General features: G+C 43.2%; 1 protein-coding gene across 6 annotated transcripts in view; it reads left to right on the forward strand.

The window, feature by feature from the left end:
• The window catches only part of CREBBP (CREB binding lysine acetyltransferase), a 95115-nt gene that overhangs the window by 31062 nt on the left and 47211 nt on the right, over positions 1 to 16842 (forward strand). For all 6 annotated transcript variants that reach the window (XM_084296339.1, XM_084296344.1, XM_084296340.1 and 3 more), the window contains 3 exons: positions 3765 to 3941; positions 13661 to 13910; positions 14453 to 14566. In XM_084296339.1, the coding sequence (XP_084152465.1) occupies positions 3765 to 3941; positions 13661 to 13910; positions 14453 to 14566 (541 nt within the window). The remainder of the gene's footprint in view (positions 1 to 3764; positions 3942 to 13660; positions 13911 to 14452; positions 14567 to 16842) is intronic.

Here is a 16842-nt window from a genome sequence, read left to right on the forward strand (position 1 = left end):
GACAACCTGTAAATAGGTGTGGGTGCGTTAGAGCACCTGTTGTGCTGGTTCTGCACTGCTAGTCTCGGGAATCCCTAGTGCTGCTGATAAGCGTAGCTGCTCTGAGGCTAAACAGATCTAAAACAGAAATTACTGCTGCTGAGACTACAAGCATCTGTGAGTTTTAGTAAACCTGTGTGTGCTCCCTCTTGATCTTTGTCTCCGTCTTTACTTCGTGGGTTGCCACATAAGAGAGAGAAGTCTGTCTACTTACTGAGATACATTTTTTTTTCTAGTTGTTTGAAGTTCTTTTTTAAAGTCTTCGGCATTTTGGTTCAGTGGCAGTAATTTACAAAAACGAAGCTAAGTTTAAAGGACGTGTAATATTTTAGAATGTTATCGAAGTATGTGTTTGTGGTGTTTTTTTTAAGTTGTAGGCTGGTGTAACTGTAGCCAGGGGTTCCCTTCCTTGTGGCAGAGAGTGGGTGTAAAGAAATGCAAGTTCTCAGATGGAAGCTAGTCGGCTTCCAGCTCGAGTTCAGAGAACAGCAAAGCATTTCTTACAATTTGGATCAGGTGTCTGTCACTTAATGATCACCTAGAAAGGAAATTATTATCCTCAGCATATGAAGCACTCAGTTTGGATGACTTGAAAGGTTTCTCTGTTGCTGTTGTGCTGGGTTCTGAAATGTTTCATAACAAGGTCCACTGAAAAGCAATTATTAAAAAACGAAGAGGCAAGGATGCGGTAGTGCCAGGTGGTGCCTGGTCAGATTGCTGTTTCTTGGAGCTTTTGCCATAGTCTGAGTGGTTTATGGTTGTGGCAAGCTTAAAATGAATGTTTTGTTACATCCTTTGAGACTGAAATAGTTGTAAAATATTTCATTTTAAAAAGTTTTTAAGACCCCTTTATAAAATTATTAATCTCCTGATAATGAAATGAGGTGAATTTTTCCTTTTCCTTTCTTTCGGAGCAAGAACTGAAATTTGGCGTGAAACTTGCTTAACATTCACTTTCCTTTGAAAAGCAAACAAAACCAGAGCAAGCTCTTCCCTCTCTGCAGGTTCAGGTGTTTGGATCCCGACAGAAGGTGTGGGGCCCAGCAGGGCAGGGGGGCGGTGGGAGCACGCTTCCCCCTGCAGGGGGCTCATCGCTGCGTGGGCTGTAGGGCTCGTAGGAAGCTCTAGCAGAGCAGCGCTTGCCAGCGATGCATTGATCAGCACAAAGCAAGCAAACCTGCAGGCACGCTCACAGAAGAATGGAAGGGCCAAGAGCTGCAGAGAGATGAGGTTTGTGTTTGGGGATGCAGCAAGGAGCAGCCAGCCCAGCCCGCTCTTGTTCCTGCTCCTGGCCTCGGAGAGGTTTGAGGTCGTCAGCTACTTGCTCGGTCACACGTTGAGTTTCAGAAACTTTTCTTCACCCTTCAAAAAGAATTTGGTAGACAGTGTGCAGGAATAGCCCTGGATATTGCATGATCCTTTAAAATAGTGGACTAGGAGGAGTGGGTAAGTTTATTAAATACTTTGCTATTCTTCAGAGAAAGCCTGCCTAAGTCCATGTTGTAGTGAATAAATAAGTTTAAGTGTCTTTGAACATACAGTGGTGTGTTTCCAGCACGGATTGCTTCAGGTTGTATGGATCTGAAGTTCGGGTTATACTTCAGGCCGTTTTGACTTGCGCGTAGTTTGCAAGTACTGAAAGGAAAACCGTTTATATAGAAAGTAGGAAATACTGCATGGGCTTTTTTATGTGCTGACGTCAGAATATTGGCATTTTTTTGGGAACACTGCTTTAGGAATGCTTTCTGTGCAGCATTTTATTCCTGGCTGTACCTCTTTTTTTTTTTTTTCGTGTTTGTGTGTGTCATGCTTTGTAGTATTTTCAGTGTAATAGTTAAGCTAGATATTGCAAAGTCTTTCCTATATGGAAATGCACCATCCAGGGTCTTCAGCGTTTCAGATGGAAGCTGATCCAGTGTTTCAGTTCTCAGGATGCTGTATCGTTTTGGCAGTAGGATCATTTTGGTAAAAACAGCTCCTCAAAAAGAAAAAATCCCCTTAAAGGTTTTTTAAGGTTGCATTTATACTGCCATTTTCCATCTGATCCATGCATCTCTTCTAGACTTCGGGATTCCAGCACACCTTGTGGGAACACACTGCAGACATTTCTGGGCCTCTCCAGAAACAATGGAAAGTTTAGGATGTGACCTGTGCTCGAAACACCGAGTCTGGTCCTCGGGGCGAGCAGTTTGGGCGGCCCGGGGAAGCAGACCTGGCAGCTGGCCGGTATCTGAGGGCTCTCTTGGGAAGCCAGCAGGGTGCTTTCCTTAGGAACTCCTCCAGAACAAACGCAGGAGTCCAGAAAGTCAAAATTCTTGAAGTCTGCGTGGTGTAACAGTACCTGATACCACTCCTCTAAGCTTTTGATCCTGTTAAGCAATTGGGGTTTTTGGTCGTGTAGGCTCAGCTCTGCTCTGGAGCGCAGCAAATAAATGATAACCTCTTACACTGCAAAGTAACAGCTCTTTTAAAAGGAGTAGGTGTAGGATCAGATCCTTCTGAGAGGATAAAACATTTTGTGTGGTCGAAGCAGGCCTGGATCTGGTGGCGGTGGCTCTGCCGCTGCAGGGAGCCGGGTGCCGCCGGGGCAAAGTGCACGGCTGAGCCTGGCACTGTGTGCTGGACTCTGCCCCGGCGTGGCAGACAGCTCCTAACCCACAACTTCAGCAGGGAAAAAGCTGCCACGTGCCCAGGAACGGGTCGTCCCCCCCCCCCGAATTCCTGCTGGGAACAACGGCAGTGAAACCAGCGGGGCGGTGGGCGGCTGGGGTGTTGTGCAAGGGAGGGCTGCAGAGGTCAAAGGGAGGGGAAAATAGGATTTAATATTTCACACAAAAGCTCGCTCCGTGCTTCAATTTATATTCTGACGGGTGATAAAGTCATCTGGAGTTCCTCCCAGTGTGGGGGGAAAGAGCACAAACGTGATTATCCACTCCACTTTTCTGTGTTGCCTTCGTTTGAGGGATGGGGTTTCATAGCCTTAGCCATCCTCTTTGACAGAAGTAAATTCCCATTAACCTGTCTTTTTGGGGCCTTTTGTCCTGTGTAATACCAACTAGCTCAACTAATAGAGATTTCCTCACTTCTCTTGTGAGGCTGTTCTTCAGGCAGAATGGCTCTTTGGGATGGACACTGTTCTTCCTAATTCATTGGGGATTGTATTTCTGCTTTCTGTTCTTAAGGAGTTTGGGGGTGTAATTTGTCAAGGCTGTTGGCTTTAGATGGATGTCATTTTGTTCAGACATTTTTCCTTAAGTACCAAAACAAGCAGATAAGCATTTGCTCTCTTGTTTCCCTTTCCTTCCCATCTGGTCTATGTACGAAGTCATACTTCGTGCACAGAATGCGCAAAGCGCATTTGAGGCTTGTGTTGTTTTCAAAAGTTTTTACAGAACTGGAAAAAGTAATGTTTTTCTTGATGCAGATTAGGAAGGATAATCTTATTTTCTACTTTGCATTTGCACAGTGATGTTAAAGTTAAATTGCAAGACTTTGGATACACATGGGAGCTGCATAAAGCCTAATATTAGCACTTTTTATGATTTGATTGAAGTTGTGAAACTGAGAATCTAATATGGAACAACTTAAAACTAGAATTTGGGCTCTGTGAATGCGAAGATGGATATTTGACGTGTTTTTTTCTTTTTCTTTTTCTTTTTTTTTTTTTTTTTGATGTCCCTTTAGACTCTAGAAAGTTACAATTTCATTCATTTTTTTTTTTCCAGATGGGAATGACAGGTAACACTAGTCCCTTTGGGCAACCTTTCAGTCAAACTGGAGGGCAGCAGATGGGAGCTACAGGAGTGAATCCTCAGTTACCAACCAAGCCAGGCATGGCGAACAGTTTGTCTGCCTTTCCTGCTGACATCAAGAGTACTCCGGTCACCAGTGTGCCCAATATGGTGAGTTGTATCTTACTGTTTCCTTGGGTGGTTGTGTATTGATCGTGCATTCTGAATTCTGGGGTTGAATGGCCTCTGCAGCATTACTGGACTTCTGCAGGGTTATTTAAACGTCAGAGATGCCCCAGAGTTCTTCACTACTGCTCTGTGGAGCATGTGGGAAGTTTGTGTTCGTTTTTATACAGTAACTTCCAAAGCAAGCAATACGTTTTGTTACAAGATTGCATTACGTCCTTTCATTTTGTCTGGGACATTTAGTTCCAAACCAGATGAAGATGTTTTCTTTGCAAGTGCTGCTTGTAAGTTTAAATGCCTAAATCAATTAGAATTTGTGTTGGATACACCATAAACTTCCATGAAAGCTAAATAGTGCCTTTCATATCCTTTGAATCTAATATAGTAAGCACACCACATGCTTTTCAGTTGATATTGTGCATGACTTGCAGCTCGCAAGTTTATGAAGATATTCTTATTAGGATATCTTGCCCAAGTTTGTAGTATTCTGTTTACTAGAGTTTTCTTTATAAAGCGAAATGAAATATTCCCATTTGTCTCAGTATGTCTGTGTATTAATCAAACCGCTTGTGTCGTTTCTATGGGAACTCCAGCTTGTTGCATTTTATATTCTTATACATGATAGCAGTTACTATAGAAACTTGTAAAACCTTCCATAAGATGCAAATTGCTTATTTTTTAATTTAACTTGAAAACCAGCTAGTTTTTGGCACAAGCTATGCTTGTTCTTCTATCAGTGAGTGTGCTACCTGCCTATAGCTAATAAGGCTATTTAGGAGAAGGAATGGGATGTGATAAACTTCCTCTTCTTTCCTGATTTTTAGAGGAGCACTTCCTAATTTTCCTTTACTGTTGCATTGTGAAATCTTTGCCCAACATTATCTGTAATTTACTGCTAGCGATTACGGAAAGGAGCTGGCAACTAGAATGGAGACCATGTTCAGAATACCACTTGCGCTCATGCAGAATGTTTGTAGAAGACAAATTGCTGCACGAATCTTCTAATTTTGTTTCTAAAATATTTTAAGTTTGGTTCAGGTGTAAAGCAAATGAACTATCTCACGATTCTGCAGAGAAGCTGAAAATCTGCCCACAGTACTGTATTTATCTTAGTGATCGGGTGATGCTGAAGCCTGATTTTATTCTCATTAAATGTCTGGTTTTGGGAAGTGTAACTCTGAATGTACTCGCTTATTAGTACAGGATGTAGTGGCAAATAAGTGAAATAAAAAAGGCAGTAGCCATGGGAAGGAAAAAAAAGAAGAAAACATGTTTCCTCTCTCCCTCCTTGTCCAAAAGGCAAAATCCAGGAAACTTGTCTGGTATTATCAATTGCAGTTTCTTTAAAGTGCCAAAAATGAGAGTTGTCTGTTGGGAGGACAAACAAAACCATCTTTTTGTGTCTCAGGTGTCAAAACCTTCATATATCCAGTATATCTTTTTCTCCCTCCAGCCAGTAATAACTGTTTGGGCTGACAGACATGCGGGCTGTAGAGCTAAAAAGTCTCGGCCCTGCCGTCAAGCCACAGCGTTACAGATCTTGTGGTGGTCAGTTTGTTCCTCATGGGGGTAAAACTTTCATCTTTAAAAACCAAAGTTTCCATCTAAACATTTTTATTGTAAAGCCAAGAATTTAAAAGGAAATGTCAGACTTGTTAAATTTCAACCTTTACTTGGCCAGGTAAGGCAGTGTAATTATTGTAGTAGTGCACACACGGCCATGTGCTATTTCATCCACGGGGACACTGCTTTATTCAGCGTACAACGTGAGCGATGCCCTCTGAAAGGGCGCGTAGTCAAGACTCACTTCTGTTTTTGCTGCTCAGAGCATAGCTGTGGGCCTTGTTTGCTGTTTGCAGTAATACATTTCACTCAGCAAGTGTTTTCTGTGGCAGTCATCACTGAAGTGTGCACGTACTTGGCTGAGTTAACTTTCACAGCGCCTCTGCGAAGATGGTTTCCCCTTTTTAACCAGGAGGCTGAGGCACGGGGTGAGGCTGGACGAACCTGCTGACTCCGGACTGGAGGCTCCCTGGCTTGCTGAAACGTTCTTCATTTCATGAGTAAAGGCATACATAAGGATAAAGGGGTGCTCGTAGCTCATGGAAGCGATGTCTCCGTCTCAACATTGGGCACCTAAAATAGGACCTGAGTGGCACTTAGGAGAAGTTGGTGGTGGCGGAGGCAGCTCCCTAGTGCAGAGGTGAAGAGTTTAACTATTGCACTGGGACTGCAATAGGATCAGTTCAGCCTGCAGCTACCACAACAGGAGAAGGACCAGCTGCTGCTTAAAAGGACCACCAGCTTTTTTTGTGGGATGATTGGAACCGCATTATCTCGGTAACCAGTCCTCTGTGGGGTCCTTATCTTAAACAGCCCCCAGGATGCGTCTGTGTGAAACACAAACCCATGTGAGTTAGAAGATTGGTTATATATGGCCTGCCTGCGGCAGGAAATCAGATTCCAGCAGACAAATCAATCAAATACTTTGATTGATTGCCACTAAGTGTATGTAAATAAGAGAAGAGGAAAGAACAAGTGGTGAGGCCGATGTCCTAAAACCTCTTGGTCCTGAAAAGAGGGGCATTTTTGAAACACTCCTTTTCAGTCTGTTGCCTTTCTCCGTAAGCCTGTGTGTACACTGCAAAAGTCAAAATGGAAGATGAGGATGTGTTAACCCACGTTGGTCTGAGCATCATTACGGTGTTTGTGTGGCACCCACATCCCAGACCTGAACCAGCCTTCAGGTGCTGGCGGCCAGGACAAACCTCTGTTGCAGGAGGGGATTTTCTTGCCCATACTCAGGCTGCAGCTCTGCTAAGAACAGCTCCATCTCCCCACCCCTCTGGCCCCACAAGTGCTGTGGTTCTCAGCTCAGAGCATCTTTATTCCAAGCCTGACCTTACGCGAGGCCCTAAGAAGCACATTTGGTTTAATCTCTTTAATTAGGAAAGAAGTAGCAGGCCTTATGGTATTAAAAGGTCAGCTTTAAGGTATTAATGTTCAGTGCCAGCAGGATGGATTGTTTTTTTTTGCTTGTTTTTTAATTGTGGATCCAAACAGTGAATCTGGGGATCCTGGAACTGTGTCAGTTTTTCTTACATGCTGATTGCCTGGGCTTTCTGTATTTTAAAAAAACATACAGTGCGACTTCATAAGGGAACAAAAAAATTCATTTTTTAGAATGGCTCCTGATGCAAAGGTTGAAAAACTCTCACTTGTGACCTCCAGCTTCATGGCAAGTTCTAACTTTTGGAAACATCTCAGAGCAGGCAGTTGTAATTCTGGCTTTGTATGGCTGGTGGAGAACACAGTCCGTCTTCTTACAGCATGGGCAGCTTGAAGGCCTCAGCAGATGTCTCATTTCCAAAAAAAAAAAAGATGTTGTTTCTGATTCCTTGGAAGTTTTGATGAAACACTTGGTGAGATTCAGCGTGAGCGAAGCTGTACGCAGGACTGGCCATACTGGGCTGCAGTGAGATCACCCAGACTTTTTGGATGGTAGAAACGAGCCATGCTCTGCACCTTGGCACTCAGCACAGCGGGGCCGGGAGGTGTCAGCCTCCTGCTTTCGGGGTGCGGTGGCTCCGGGATGTGCAGTCAGTGAGGGGAGCCCCATCAGCCTTTCCTATCAAATTTGCCGAAGCCTTGCGGTGTCTGCGGTGCAGCGCATTCAGGTGGTGGTGAGAGGTGGTTTCTTCATGGACATCACAGGGAAAGCTGGTATTTATTTCGAGATGGGTTAGGAGTGCAGCGTGTGAAGTTCGTCTGGTTGTGCCTGACAGACGCCACCTTGGTTTCACAATTACCCTTCTGACCAGCAGATGGAGTTGAGAGAATATTACTTTTTAAAAGGTAACAAAATCAGCTCTCTTTGGCTCTCTACTTAGAATTGGAGCAGCTCATGTTCCGTTGCATTTTTTTTTTCAAATCTCTGCATGCCTTGAGTTTTGAGGTGTGTTCCTCCTCGTTTCTCTCTTTTTGTGTCCTTTGGATTTATTTATTAATAAATTTGATCAGAATAGGAAACAAGGGTCTTTCGCTAAGACTAGCAGATGAGTAGGGGTGCCTTGCAGTGGGCCTTCTAAAGAGAGGAAGAAAGTTTTCAACTTTGAAGCCAGATATTATAATTAGCATGAGTAGAACTATAGCTACTTAAAATAGACAACTCTTATTGACAGCTCTTATTCTAGCGACTAGAAATGAAAGGTTTTCTGAAAACTCTCCTCTGTTGTGTACTCGAAGCACAGAAGGCTTCTTCTCATTACCTCTCAGCGATTTTCCTCTCGTGCAGCAAACACGAGCAGCCTCCTCCCCTGCTGCAGGGCTGTCTGTGGCTCTGTCACCCCCGTGCATGCTGCCATCGCTCTCAGCAGCAGTCTGTGGTGAGCTCCCCTTCCCTGTGCCTGCCCAGCCCCGCTCTCCAAAAGCTGATTTTTCCAGTATGCTCACTCGTCTTTTGCTCAGGGGTTTCCCACCGGATCTGAGGTGGAGCCACAGCCTAGCGAAGAGCTGTGAAAAGCTCCCGAGCACATTGCTGCACATGGGTCTTGTAAAGGCACAGGTCCTTATGACCAGGAGACAAATCTGACAGGTAGTGCCTGGTGCCAGAGAAACCGTGTTACTGTGCCGGGAGCAGAGCCCCGTCTGTGTTCAGTCTTGGGGCAGGAGTTCGTCCTGGGAACATGTGCTGCTTTGAATGGCAGAACCTCGTCGTTTTTGCGCTGTCTGTAGGTATGGTGCCAGGCTGATGAAGGCAGCTGAAGAGGAAGATCTGCTCTTTCGCCAGCACCCTGGCTCGTGTTCCTCTCTCCTTCCCCCTTGTGTGTGCTGGGAATATCCAGCACCACTTCTGCTCCCTGCCACCAGCTGAGGTGAAGGACCCCACAGCTAGCACTTCCCGGGTAGCTTTCCTCCACTTACAAACTTCTCGTTTGTCTATTATCCATGTGTCCTGGTTTCAGTTAGCACAGAATTAATTTTCTTCCTAGTAGCTGGTGGAATGCTGTGTTTTGGCTTAGAATGAGAAGAGTGCTGATAACACCCCGATGCTTTAATTGTTGCAGAGCAGTGCTTATACTAAGCCAAGGACATCTCAGCCTTTGCTCTGTCCTGCCAACGGGCAGGCTGGGGGGTGCAGTAAGAGCTGGGAGGGGACAGACCCAGGACAGGTGACCCAAACTAGCCAAAGGGGTATTCCATACCATCTGACGTCATGCTAAACAATATATAGGGGTGGCTAGCCGGGGGGAGGGGGCCGGACTGCTCGGGGTTAGGCTGGGCATCGGTCAGCGGGTGGTGAGCAATTGCATTGTGCATCACTTGTTTGTACATACTATTATTACTTTCGTATTATCCCCATTGTATCATCATTATTATTATTGTTATTATTATTTTTTTTTTTTTTTTTTTTTTTCCTGTCTTATTAAACTGTCTTTATCTCAACTCACGGGCTTCACTTTCCATTTCTCTCCCCCGTCCCAGAGAGGGAGGGGGGAGGGTGAGCGAACGGCTGCGTGGTGTTTAGCTGCCGGTCGGGTTAAACCACAACACCATGGACTTGCTATTTGGGGTTTTTAATATTGATCATTGCTTAGGCTGTTCTATCAGCCAGTAAATCCTATATAAACCTCTCCTAATGCTTTGTTCATTTCAATACCTGTCTGCAAGAGCAGGACTCTGCAGATTGCTGTATCCAGTTTCATTCCTTTTTTGTTGCTTTGAGGAATTTCTTTGTGTTTCTTGCCATTTGCTGGTGCTTCAAATCAAAAAGCTTATAAATACAAGGAGATAAAACTCCAAAAGTGAATCCTTAAGGAAGACACTGATCCAGCATTGATTCCCAACACAGTCAACTGCATAATATGGAGCCGTTTGCTGGCTTTAGAAGCGAACTCTCTTCCTCTTTTAACTCAGATGTAAGAAGTGTAAACTGGCTGTGTTGCTTTCAAAATGAAGCTCTGGTGGTCACTGGCGAATGCCTGGGTTCATGCAGTGACTGCACTGAGAAACGTGCTGGTCTTTGATACCATCAGAAAGCTGCTCCAGCTTTGTGACAGAAGAGTTTTCTGTGTTGTTGGGAGCTGGTTCAGTGCTTATCGGAGCCTTCCTGCGATTGCTGCTTGCAGGAAGGGCTCCTTCCAGTCATCGTGTAGACGTGCAGGGTGGGTGATTGGAGTTGGTCACGCTGCAAATGTTTAATTCAGATAGAAGGTGTGCTTTGCCTTGTGTGCTCCTGCGTGAGCCAGAGGTGCGATGCCACTTTGCTCTCTGCAGATACTGCCTGGGAGAGCTGGTAAAGAGCTTGTAAAGTCATAGCTGAGAGACTGGATGTGCCCACAGCGTAAATGCACGTGTGGATGACGTGTACCAAAGCCTGTGTTGCTAATAGTAAATAACCTCCCTTTTTTAGTCCTAGATGTCAGCAGACTGAGATACAGAATCATTAAGGTTGGAGAAGACCTTCAAGATCATTTGGTCCAGCCACCACCTGGTGCAGCCTGCCTTCTGGTTAGGGCAATGAAAGGTCTGCAAAGCAAACGTCTGTATCTGAACAGTAATCCCTCGTGGCAGTTGCTCCTGAATCATCTCACTCAGGTCCCATCTTGACTAGAAACCTGTCTTAAAGAATTAACAGACGTTTTTTAATGCAGGATTTAGCCTAATAGAGTGATTCCAGAAAGTAGTTTCCTGTTAGCATCAGGAAGAAGGGAAAAAAATGGGAATAAGTAGTAGTTGTGGAAGTGGAAGTGTACTTTAAAGATGTAAGCTATATGGAAGTGTGACAGACAGACACTGACTATGAGGCTGTGTACCTGTTGAGAGGTTAACAGTACTACTGTAATTGGTGCCTTTTTGTCTAAGGAAAGGTAGTAGATAGTGTTTTATCTTGAGAGATGATGTTAAAAGTCCTTATATAAGGACATCAAAGTGTGGAGGGCTACTGGTCATCTCCGTGAAGCTGCAAGGGAACTTTGCGTCCTTCCAGGTCCATGAATGCAGGATGCCTGTGCAGCTGCACTACCCACGAGTTTCTGCTCCTTAGAGCAGGGGCAGGGCAAAGCCATCTTGCTGAATGAACGTATAGTTTCCATAAGTTTAAATGGCATTAATCATTGCTTCACACAATAAAATGGTTGTGCTATTCTATTTCTAGAATTCTGGTTAATGAAGCTTTCATCTGTCAGAGGTTGTGGCAAACTTTCAGTCACTGATGTGTTTAATTTGTAGTGGAGCCCAGCAAGAGAAACAAAACGGTCTTTATTCCTCAGATATCTGACTGTGGAAGCACTTACTGTAACTGGGGGAGCAGAAGCACCTGAATTTCCAGCTTCATCGAGAAAGTTGTTAGTCATTCACGTGAGACGATGCGAAGCCTCCTGCTGGTTTTGCAGTGGAAGGATTTCTGTGTATGACAGGAGCTGGGCAGCCCGGGGGTGACCTCAGTGCACTGACACATCCCCCCTTTCACACTGCTCCTGCAGACCACCGCTCTTAGAAGACAAGAAGGAAGAGACCAGCTTTCTCAAGCAGCCAAGTCTGGAAAGTGAGGTGGTGGAAAGCTCATTGTGTTTGAAGGTTTGGATTTGACAGGGTTGAAATAGCAAACACCATAAACCTCAAGAGCTTTGGCAATATGCTGAGTTCTTCCTTTGGTTATGCCTACCTGCAGACGTTCTCTTCTTGATCAAGGCTGCTTGTTCTTCTATGATCAAGAAACCCCTTTGGGTGAGGGCACTGTATCTGTGCTGATAAAGCTGCAGTCACGTCTGCTAACTGGTAGAGTAGTAACAAAAGTAGAGTTTTGGCTAAGGCAACAATTTTTTGACTGGGATGAAAACATCACAACCAGCAAGATTTTCTTTGGCATGGTCTCCCTATTTTTCTGCAGATTGGCTGAACTAATTGTTTCCTATTCATGACCTACGAATTGTTTCAGCAAAACCTGTCTGCTGTCACGGATTTGTTCGCAGCAGAAATGGAAGACTTGAAAATTACAGCTGCATGCCCTGGGAGCATAACTGGATGCTTTTCCATAGCCCACTTTTCTTTTAATGCTTGTCATCTTGCAAGCTCTTAGGCAAACAGACGCAGCAATTCCTTTTTGTTTCAGACTTAACTATAATCCTCATCAGTGGCAGTCCCCGTCTCCTCCACCGAGCACCGGGCGTGGTGTTTTGTATGCGACTTGTGTGCATTGCTCTGCAGAAGAAATGCCAGCTCTCTAAAGCCTCGTGTGCCATGGCAAAGCTGAGGGCAAAGCTTGCTGCTGGAGTAATGAGAACATGAGTCAGGGAACCTTGCTTTGACCTAAGAAAATGAGTTTTGTTGCTGTTATGTGCTCTGTTTTGCTGGTTTTGGTATTTTCTGGGGGGTCCTTTTGGAAAAACTTTTCTCAAAGGTCAAAAGTAGAGTGGGCTACTGATGGTGTATTCTGTCACTTAAGGTTGATTTTTCTTAAAATGCAGTAAGCAGGCTTTGGTCAGGAGTTCTCTAAATGGCCCTGAAGTATTTCCCGTTACCTCCCCAATATAAGCCTCTTCTTACTTTCTATTTATGTGTTTTAAATGGCTGATTTTCTTAGGTAGCTTGGAAATCAGTGAGCTTTTCCCAGGTAATCTGAATTTACAATGAATAATCAGTGATTCTTGGGACAGTTTCATCTTGTCCGTGGGATTAATTCAGGCTGGAAATCATAAGGATTTAAGCACTTTTGCAGTGCCATATCTGCTGCTTCTAGTGAAGTCATTTTGTGCTGTGGATGCATTCAGTGTAGGGGAATAGTTTTTGATTGGGATAAGAATATCTTGAAAATAGGGTTTCTGCATTGGTTGTCCTTCAAAAGTCTAAGAAGATATGTGGGGGGAGGAGGTTGTTTGCTTTTTTTAAAGGCCTCTAAATCTGTACTGAAGAAATTGTGTGTTAAGGAAGTTCTTTAGCGTTTCCAGTCCATTATGAGCCATGTCTTAGACTGAAGATCTCTGTGGGCTCTGTGAGGCAGGACTCGGGCATTGCTGTGGATGTGTGTCCCTGAAAAATGGATTCTGGACAGAAAAGAGCAGATTTTAAGAGCTAACACAACCTAACATCACCCTCTAGTAAACTCTAGTACACAAAGTGCAACCTAAACTTAGGTGACCCTTTCTGGAAGACAACTGTGTACATCTTACCTTGGGTTTTTTTCTCTATGAAGGGAATTTCAGCAGTCATGTATGAAAAGAAATGCTAACATAGGCTTGGAAAATCAGTTCTTCCTCTTACTGTACTATATAGAGACAGTCATATAAGTGAGACAGTCCTCTCCCTTTGACCTATACTTTCTCTTGTGGACAAGAACCTAGGATTGAAACATGTAATACCTACGATACTAAAATATACTAAACAGATTTGAATAATCTTATCTCCAAGTGTGGTAGGAGCTCATACCTGTTGCGGTTATGATCTGCATAATAAACAGAAGATTCTGGTTGGCTTTTTGATTAAAATACTGCTCGTAAATGTCTTAATAAAAGAATCCCTTAATATGATGTTCTGAGATTAGAATACAAAATGTTTGAGAATGCTGCGGAGAGCGGTATAATAATCCCTGTAGCCTGTAATACGGGAATGCTTGGTGAATTGTCTTGTGATGACAGAATTACTGTACAAGATTAAGATCAAAATTCAGATTTGCAGGCATGATACTAAACTAACTTTCTTCTTAGTCCCAGATGCAAACCCAAGTACAGCAAGTGGGGATTGTACCAACGCAGGCGATGGCAACTGGACCAACAGCAGATCCGGAGAAGCGCAAACTGATCCAGCAGCAATTGGTTTTGCTGCTTCATGCTCACAAATGTCAGAGGCGTGAGCAAGCAAACGGGGAGGTGCGAGCCTGTGCTCTCCCACACTGTCGAACCATGAAGAATGTCCTCAACCACATGACACACTGTCAAGCTGGGAAGGCCTGTCAAGGTGAGAGCATGTCGCTGCAGCTACTCTTGCAAATGAGCTGCATGCCACTTCTTGGGTATTTGTCAGCAGTGTTTCCCTTTTGTCCAAAGGACCACTGTACTCAGCAGAAACGAGTGGAATAGCTAGCTCTTTAATTAAACAGCAGCTCCCTTTTCGCTACCTTTACCCTGGTTCCCATTTCTGATCTCTTTGCATTTTTCTGTGTAGAAAACAGAATGCAGTATTTCCATGTTAGAAATAGGCTACAACAGTATCCTGGAGAGACTTTTATCTCCTTTGTATAAAGAGGATCTAATATCCACCTTGTGTTTGCCTGTAACTCAGTCATGTAGAATTTCTTAAATTTTAGTACTATTTTCTGTACTTACTGTGGCATTATCGGTGAGTCCCAAAAATGTTTAATTGCAGATAGTTGTGTTTAATTACATAAACATCATTGCTTGCAGCAGAGAGAATAGAATGGCTCTGAAAAATGAAAAGAGTTTATTTAAAACAAGTTAGCTAAGAAGTGACCTCAGTCTTGTTGCTTTTCCTTGTTGCAGTTGCTCATTGTGCTTCTTCGAGACAAATCATTTCCCACTGGAAGAATTGTACTCGGCACGACTGTCCTGTGTGCCTTCCTTTGAAAAACGCCAGTGACAAGAGAAACCAACAGCGTAAGTAGCTGCTTTGCTGCTGTCACAATGGAATTATACTGTTAAAATGAAGCTAATCATGTGTACAGTGTAAGAATAAACCTTGACAAGCTCAAAAAAATTAACAGCTGTTTGCTAACTGTATATAAAGATGAATGGAGTAGTGAGTTTCTTGCTCCTGATCATGGAATGCAATTATTACTTAAATATACAATACATGAAATGTGAAAGTCTCAGATTGAGCCTACATTCATTTTTATGTGGTGTGGCAAATTCTGCCAGGTATTTTCTGGTGAGGTACATTAATAATTGCCATGGTCTAAGTATGATTCCAGCTGTAATAAAATTTTGGATGTAGGTAGAGTTTTGGGGCAAATTTGTTTCTTTCTTTTTTTTTTTTCACGCTGCTAAAATAAAATCAACGTGCTAATAATGAAGAAAAAAATATCTGTAGAAGTGTATTTTTGTGCAGAAGAAGAATGGGTCTGAGCATCTTAATCATTAAGTGTATTTAATGCTGGTGCTCACTAGCTGAAGATCTACAAACCATAGTATTTTTACCCATGCCCGTTTTTTCATACTGCCTTAGCTGTTGCTGATGTTTGGGGGCAGTCAGTTTCTAGTGTATTTCTTCCTTCTTGTTCTGAAACAGAAAACACTGAGCTTAGGTTGGTAGGTTCCTTTGAAATGATGCCAAGATAGAACATTTGACAGCATAGATGCAGCAGTTTTAGAAGTCTAAGTAATGTTGTGCCTAAGTATATTTAAAGAAGGGTTAAGAAGCGGAAAATAGCTGAAGGGCTTGTGCAGCTTCTACATTTGGATAGTATTGGAAGCATTCTGCTAATTTCCATTTAGGCTGAGGCTGCAGTGAGGAAAGCTAATAAACCTTGCAGGGTAGTGAAGAGCCCTTAGGTTAGGTGAGTAAGGCAGAGAGGAGAATAACTGATAAGACTGTCCAAATTAACTAGCGAGGATGCTATCGTTATAATTTCAGGAGGGTTTTTTCCCTCCAAAAATAAAAATAAAAAATAAAAACAAAGAGCTACTTGAAGGTAGGCATCTTGTTTTCATTTAACCAAATGTCTCCTTCATAACCAAAATATTTTTTGTGTGGTAAAACTAATTTGTTGCAAGTGATTAGTCATGTTTGGCCTTTGAAAAATGTTTTGATAGTTTTGCTTTCTAATACGAAATGGTCTGTTTGTGCATAACATCCATAAGACACAGTTGTTATCAAAGCACAATAGATTTTTTTTTTTAATACAAGCTGTAGTAGAAAACTAGCTTGTGCAGTATTTGTTTTTACATCATTCATACAGCTTAGCAAAAGAGAAGGCACTTTAACCAAAAAGAAAGTCCTTAAAAGGTAACTTCATTGAGATCAAATACGATGCCTCGTTTTGACTGCAACAGAATTATAATGGGTAAACGTAGAGTTTGGTGATCTTGTTGCAAACAGAGGAAAATAAATATGAAATCTTGCTCTCTATGCAAGTAACTGATAATCCAACAGGAATAACCATGAAAATGTACTGCTTAGCATGCAAGTCTCATTATTCCGAATGTCTGAGTCATGCATGTGACACCCCCTGGTTTGTTTGAAGGTTAAGGATGAATGCTAAGAGTACTTGTTTAGATGTATTATAAGGTAGACCACTTTTTAGGCTTTCAAATAAGTTTGTTAAATAATTTATGTTAATAGATGTGTTCGAAAACACTGCTTGATCAGGTGAAAACTAACCTAAGCTAGGTTAAAGACCTGAAGAAATTTGTCCTCTTAGTAGATGCTGTAATTCTAACTTCCAACTGAGAGGGGATGGGGGATTCTAGATATGGCAGAATAGGTTGAGAACGTTTGGAAGGGGAAAAAAGAAATGAAGTGTAGTGACACTTGCTCCTTTTCAGGCTGTCATTCTTGCAGAGTGAATTAGCACGTGGTCATTAAAGTCTTTTGAGTCCTCAAATCTTCTTTCCTGTGCTGTTGCCTGTAAAGTGTGCCAATCTTTTAGAAAGTTCTGCAGTTCAGCACTTCTGAAATGCTGGAATACGATGGCTTGCTTCCACCTGTTCCCTGCAGAGTGGTTCCTGTGCTTCTGTTCCTGCTCCTCTGGGGATTCCCGCTGGAAACAAGGGCTGCTTGCAGAGTGCAGGGTCATAGAACGGAGCTTGCTCTTTAGAGGCATCTTACTCCACATCCTGGTGTTCAGTTTCTTTGGTGCCATTATTGGTAGTGAGGTGACTTGCTAATAGGACGTGCTGGGACAAGGCCGGAACTGTTTTTGTGTTCCTCATGG

This window comes from Netta rufina (genome assembly GCF_964035555.1).
Source record: "Netta rufina genome assembly, chromosome: 15".
NCBI classification, from domain to species: Eukaryota; Metazoa; Chordata; class Aves; order Anseriformes; family Anatidae; genus Netta; species Netta rufina.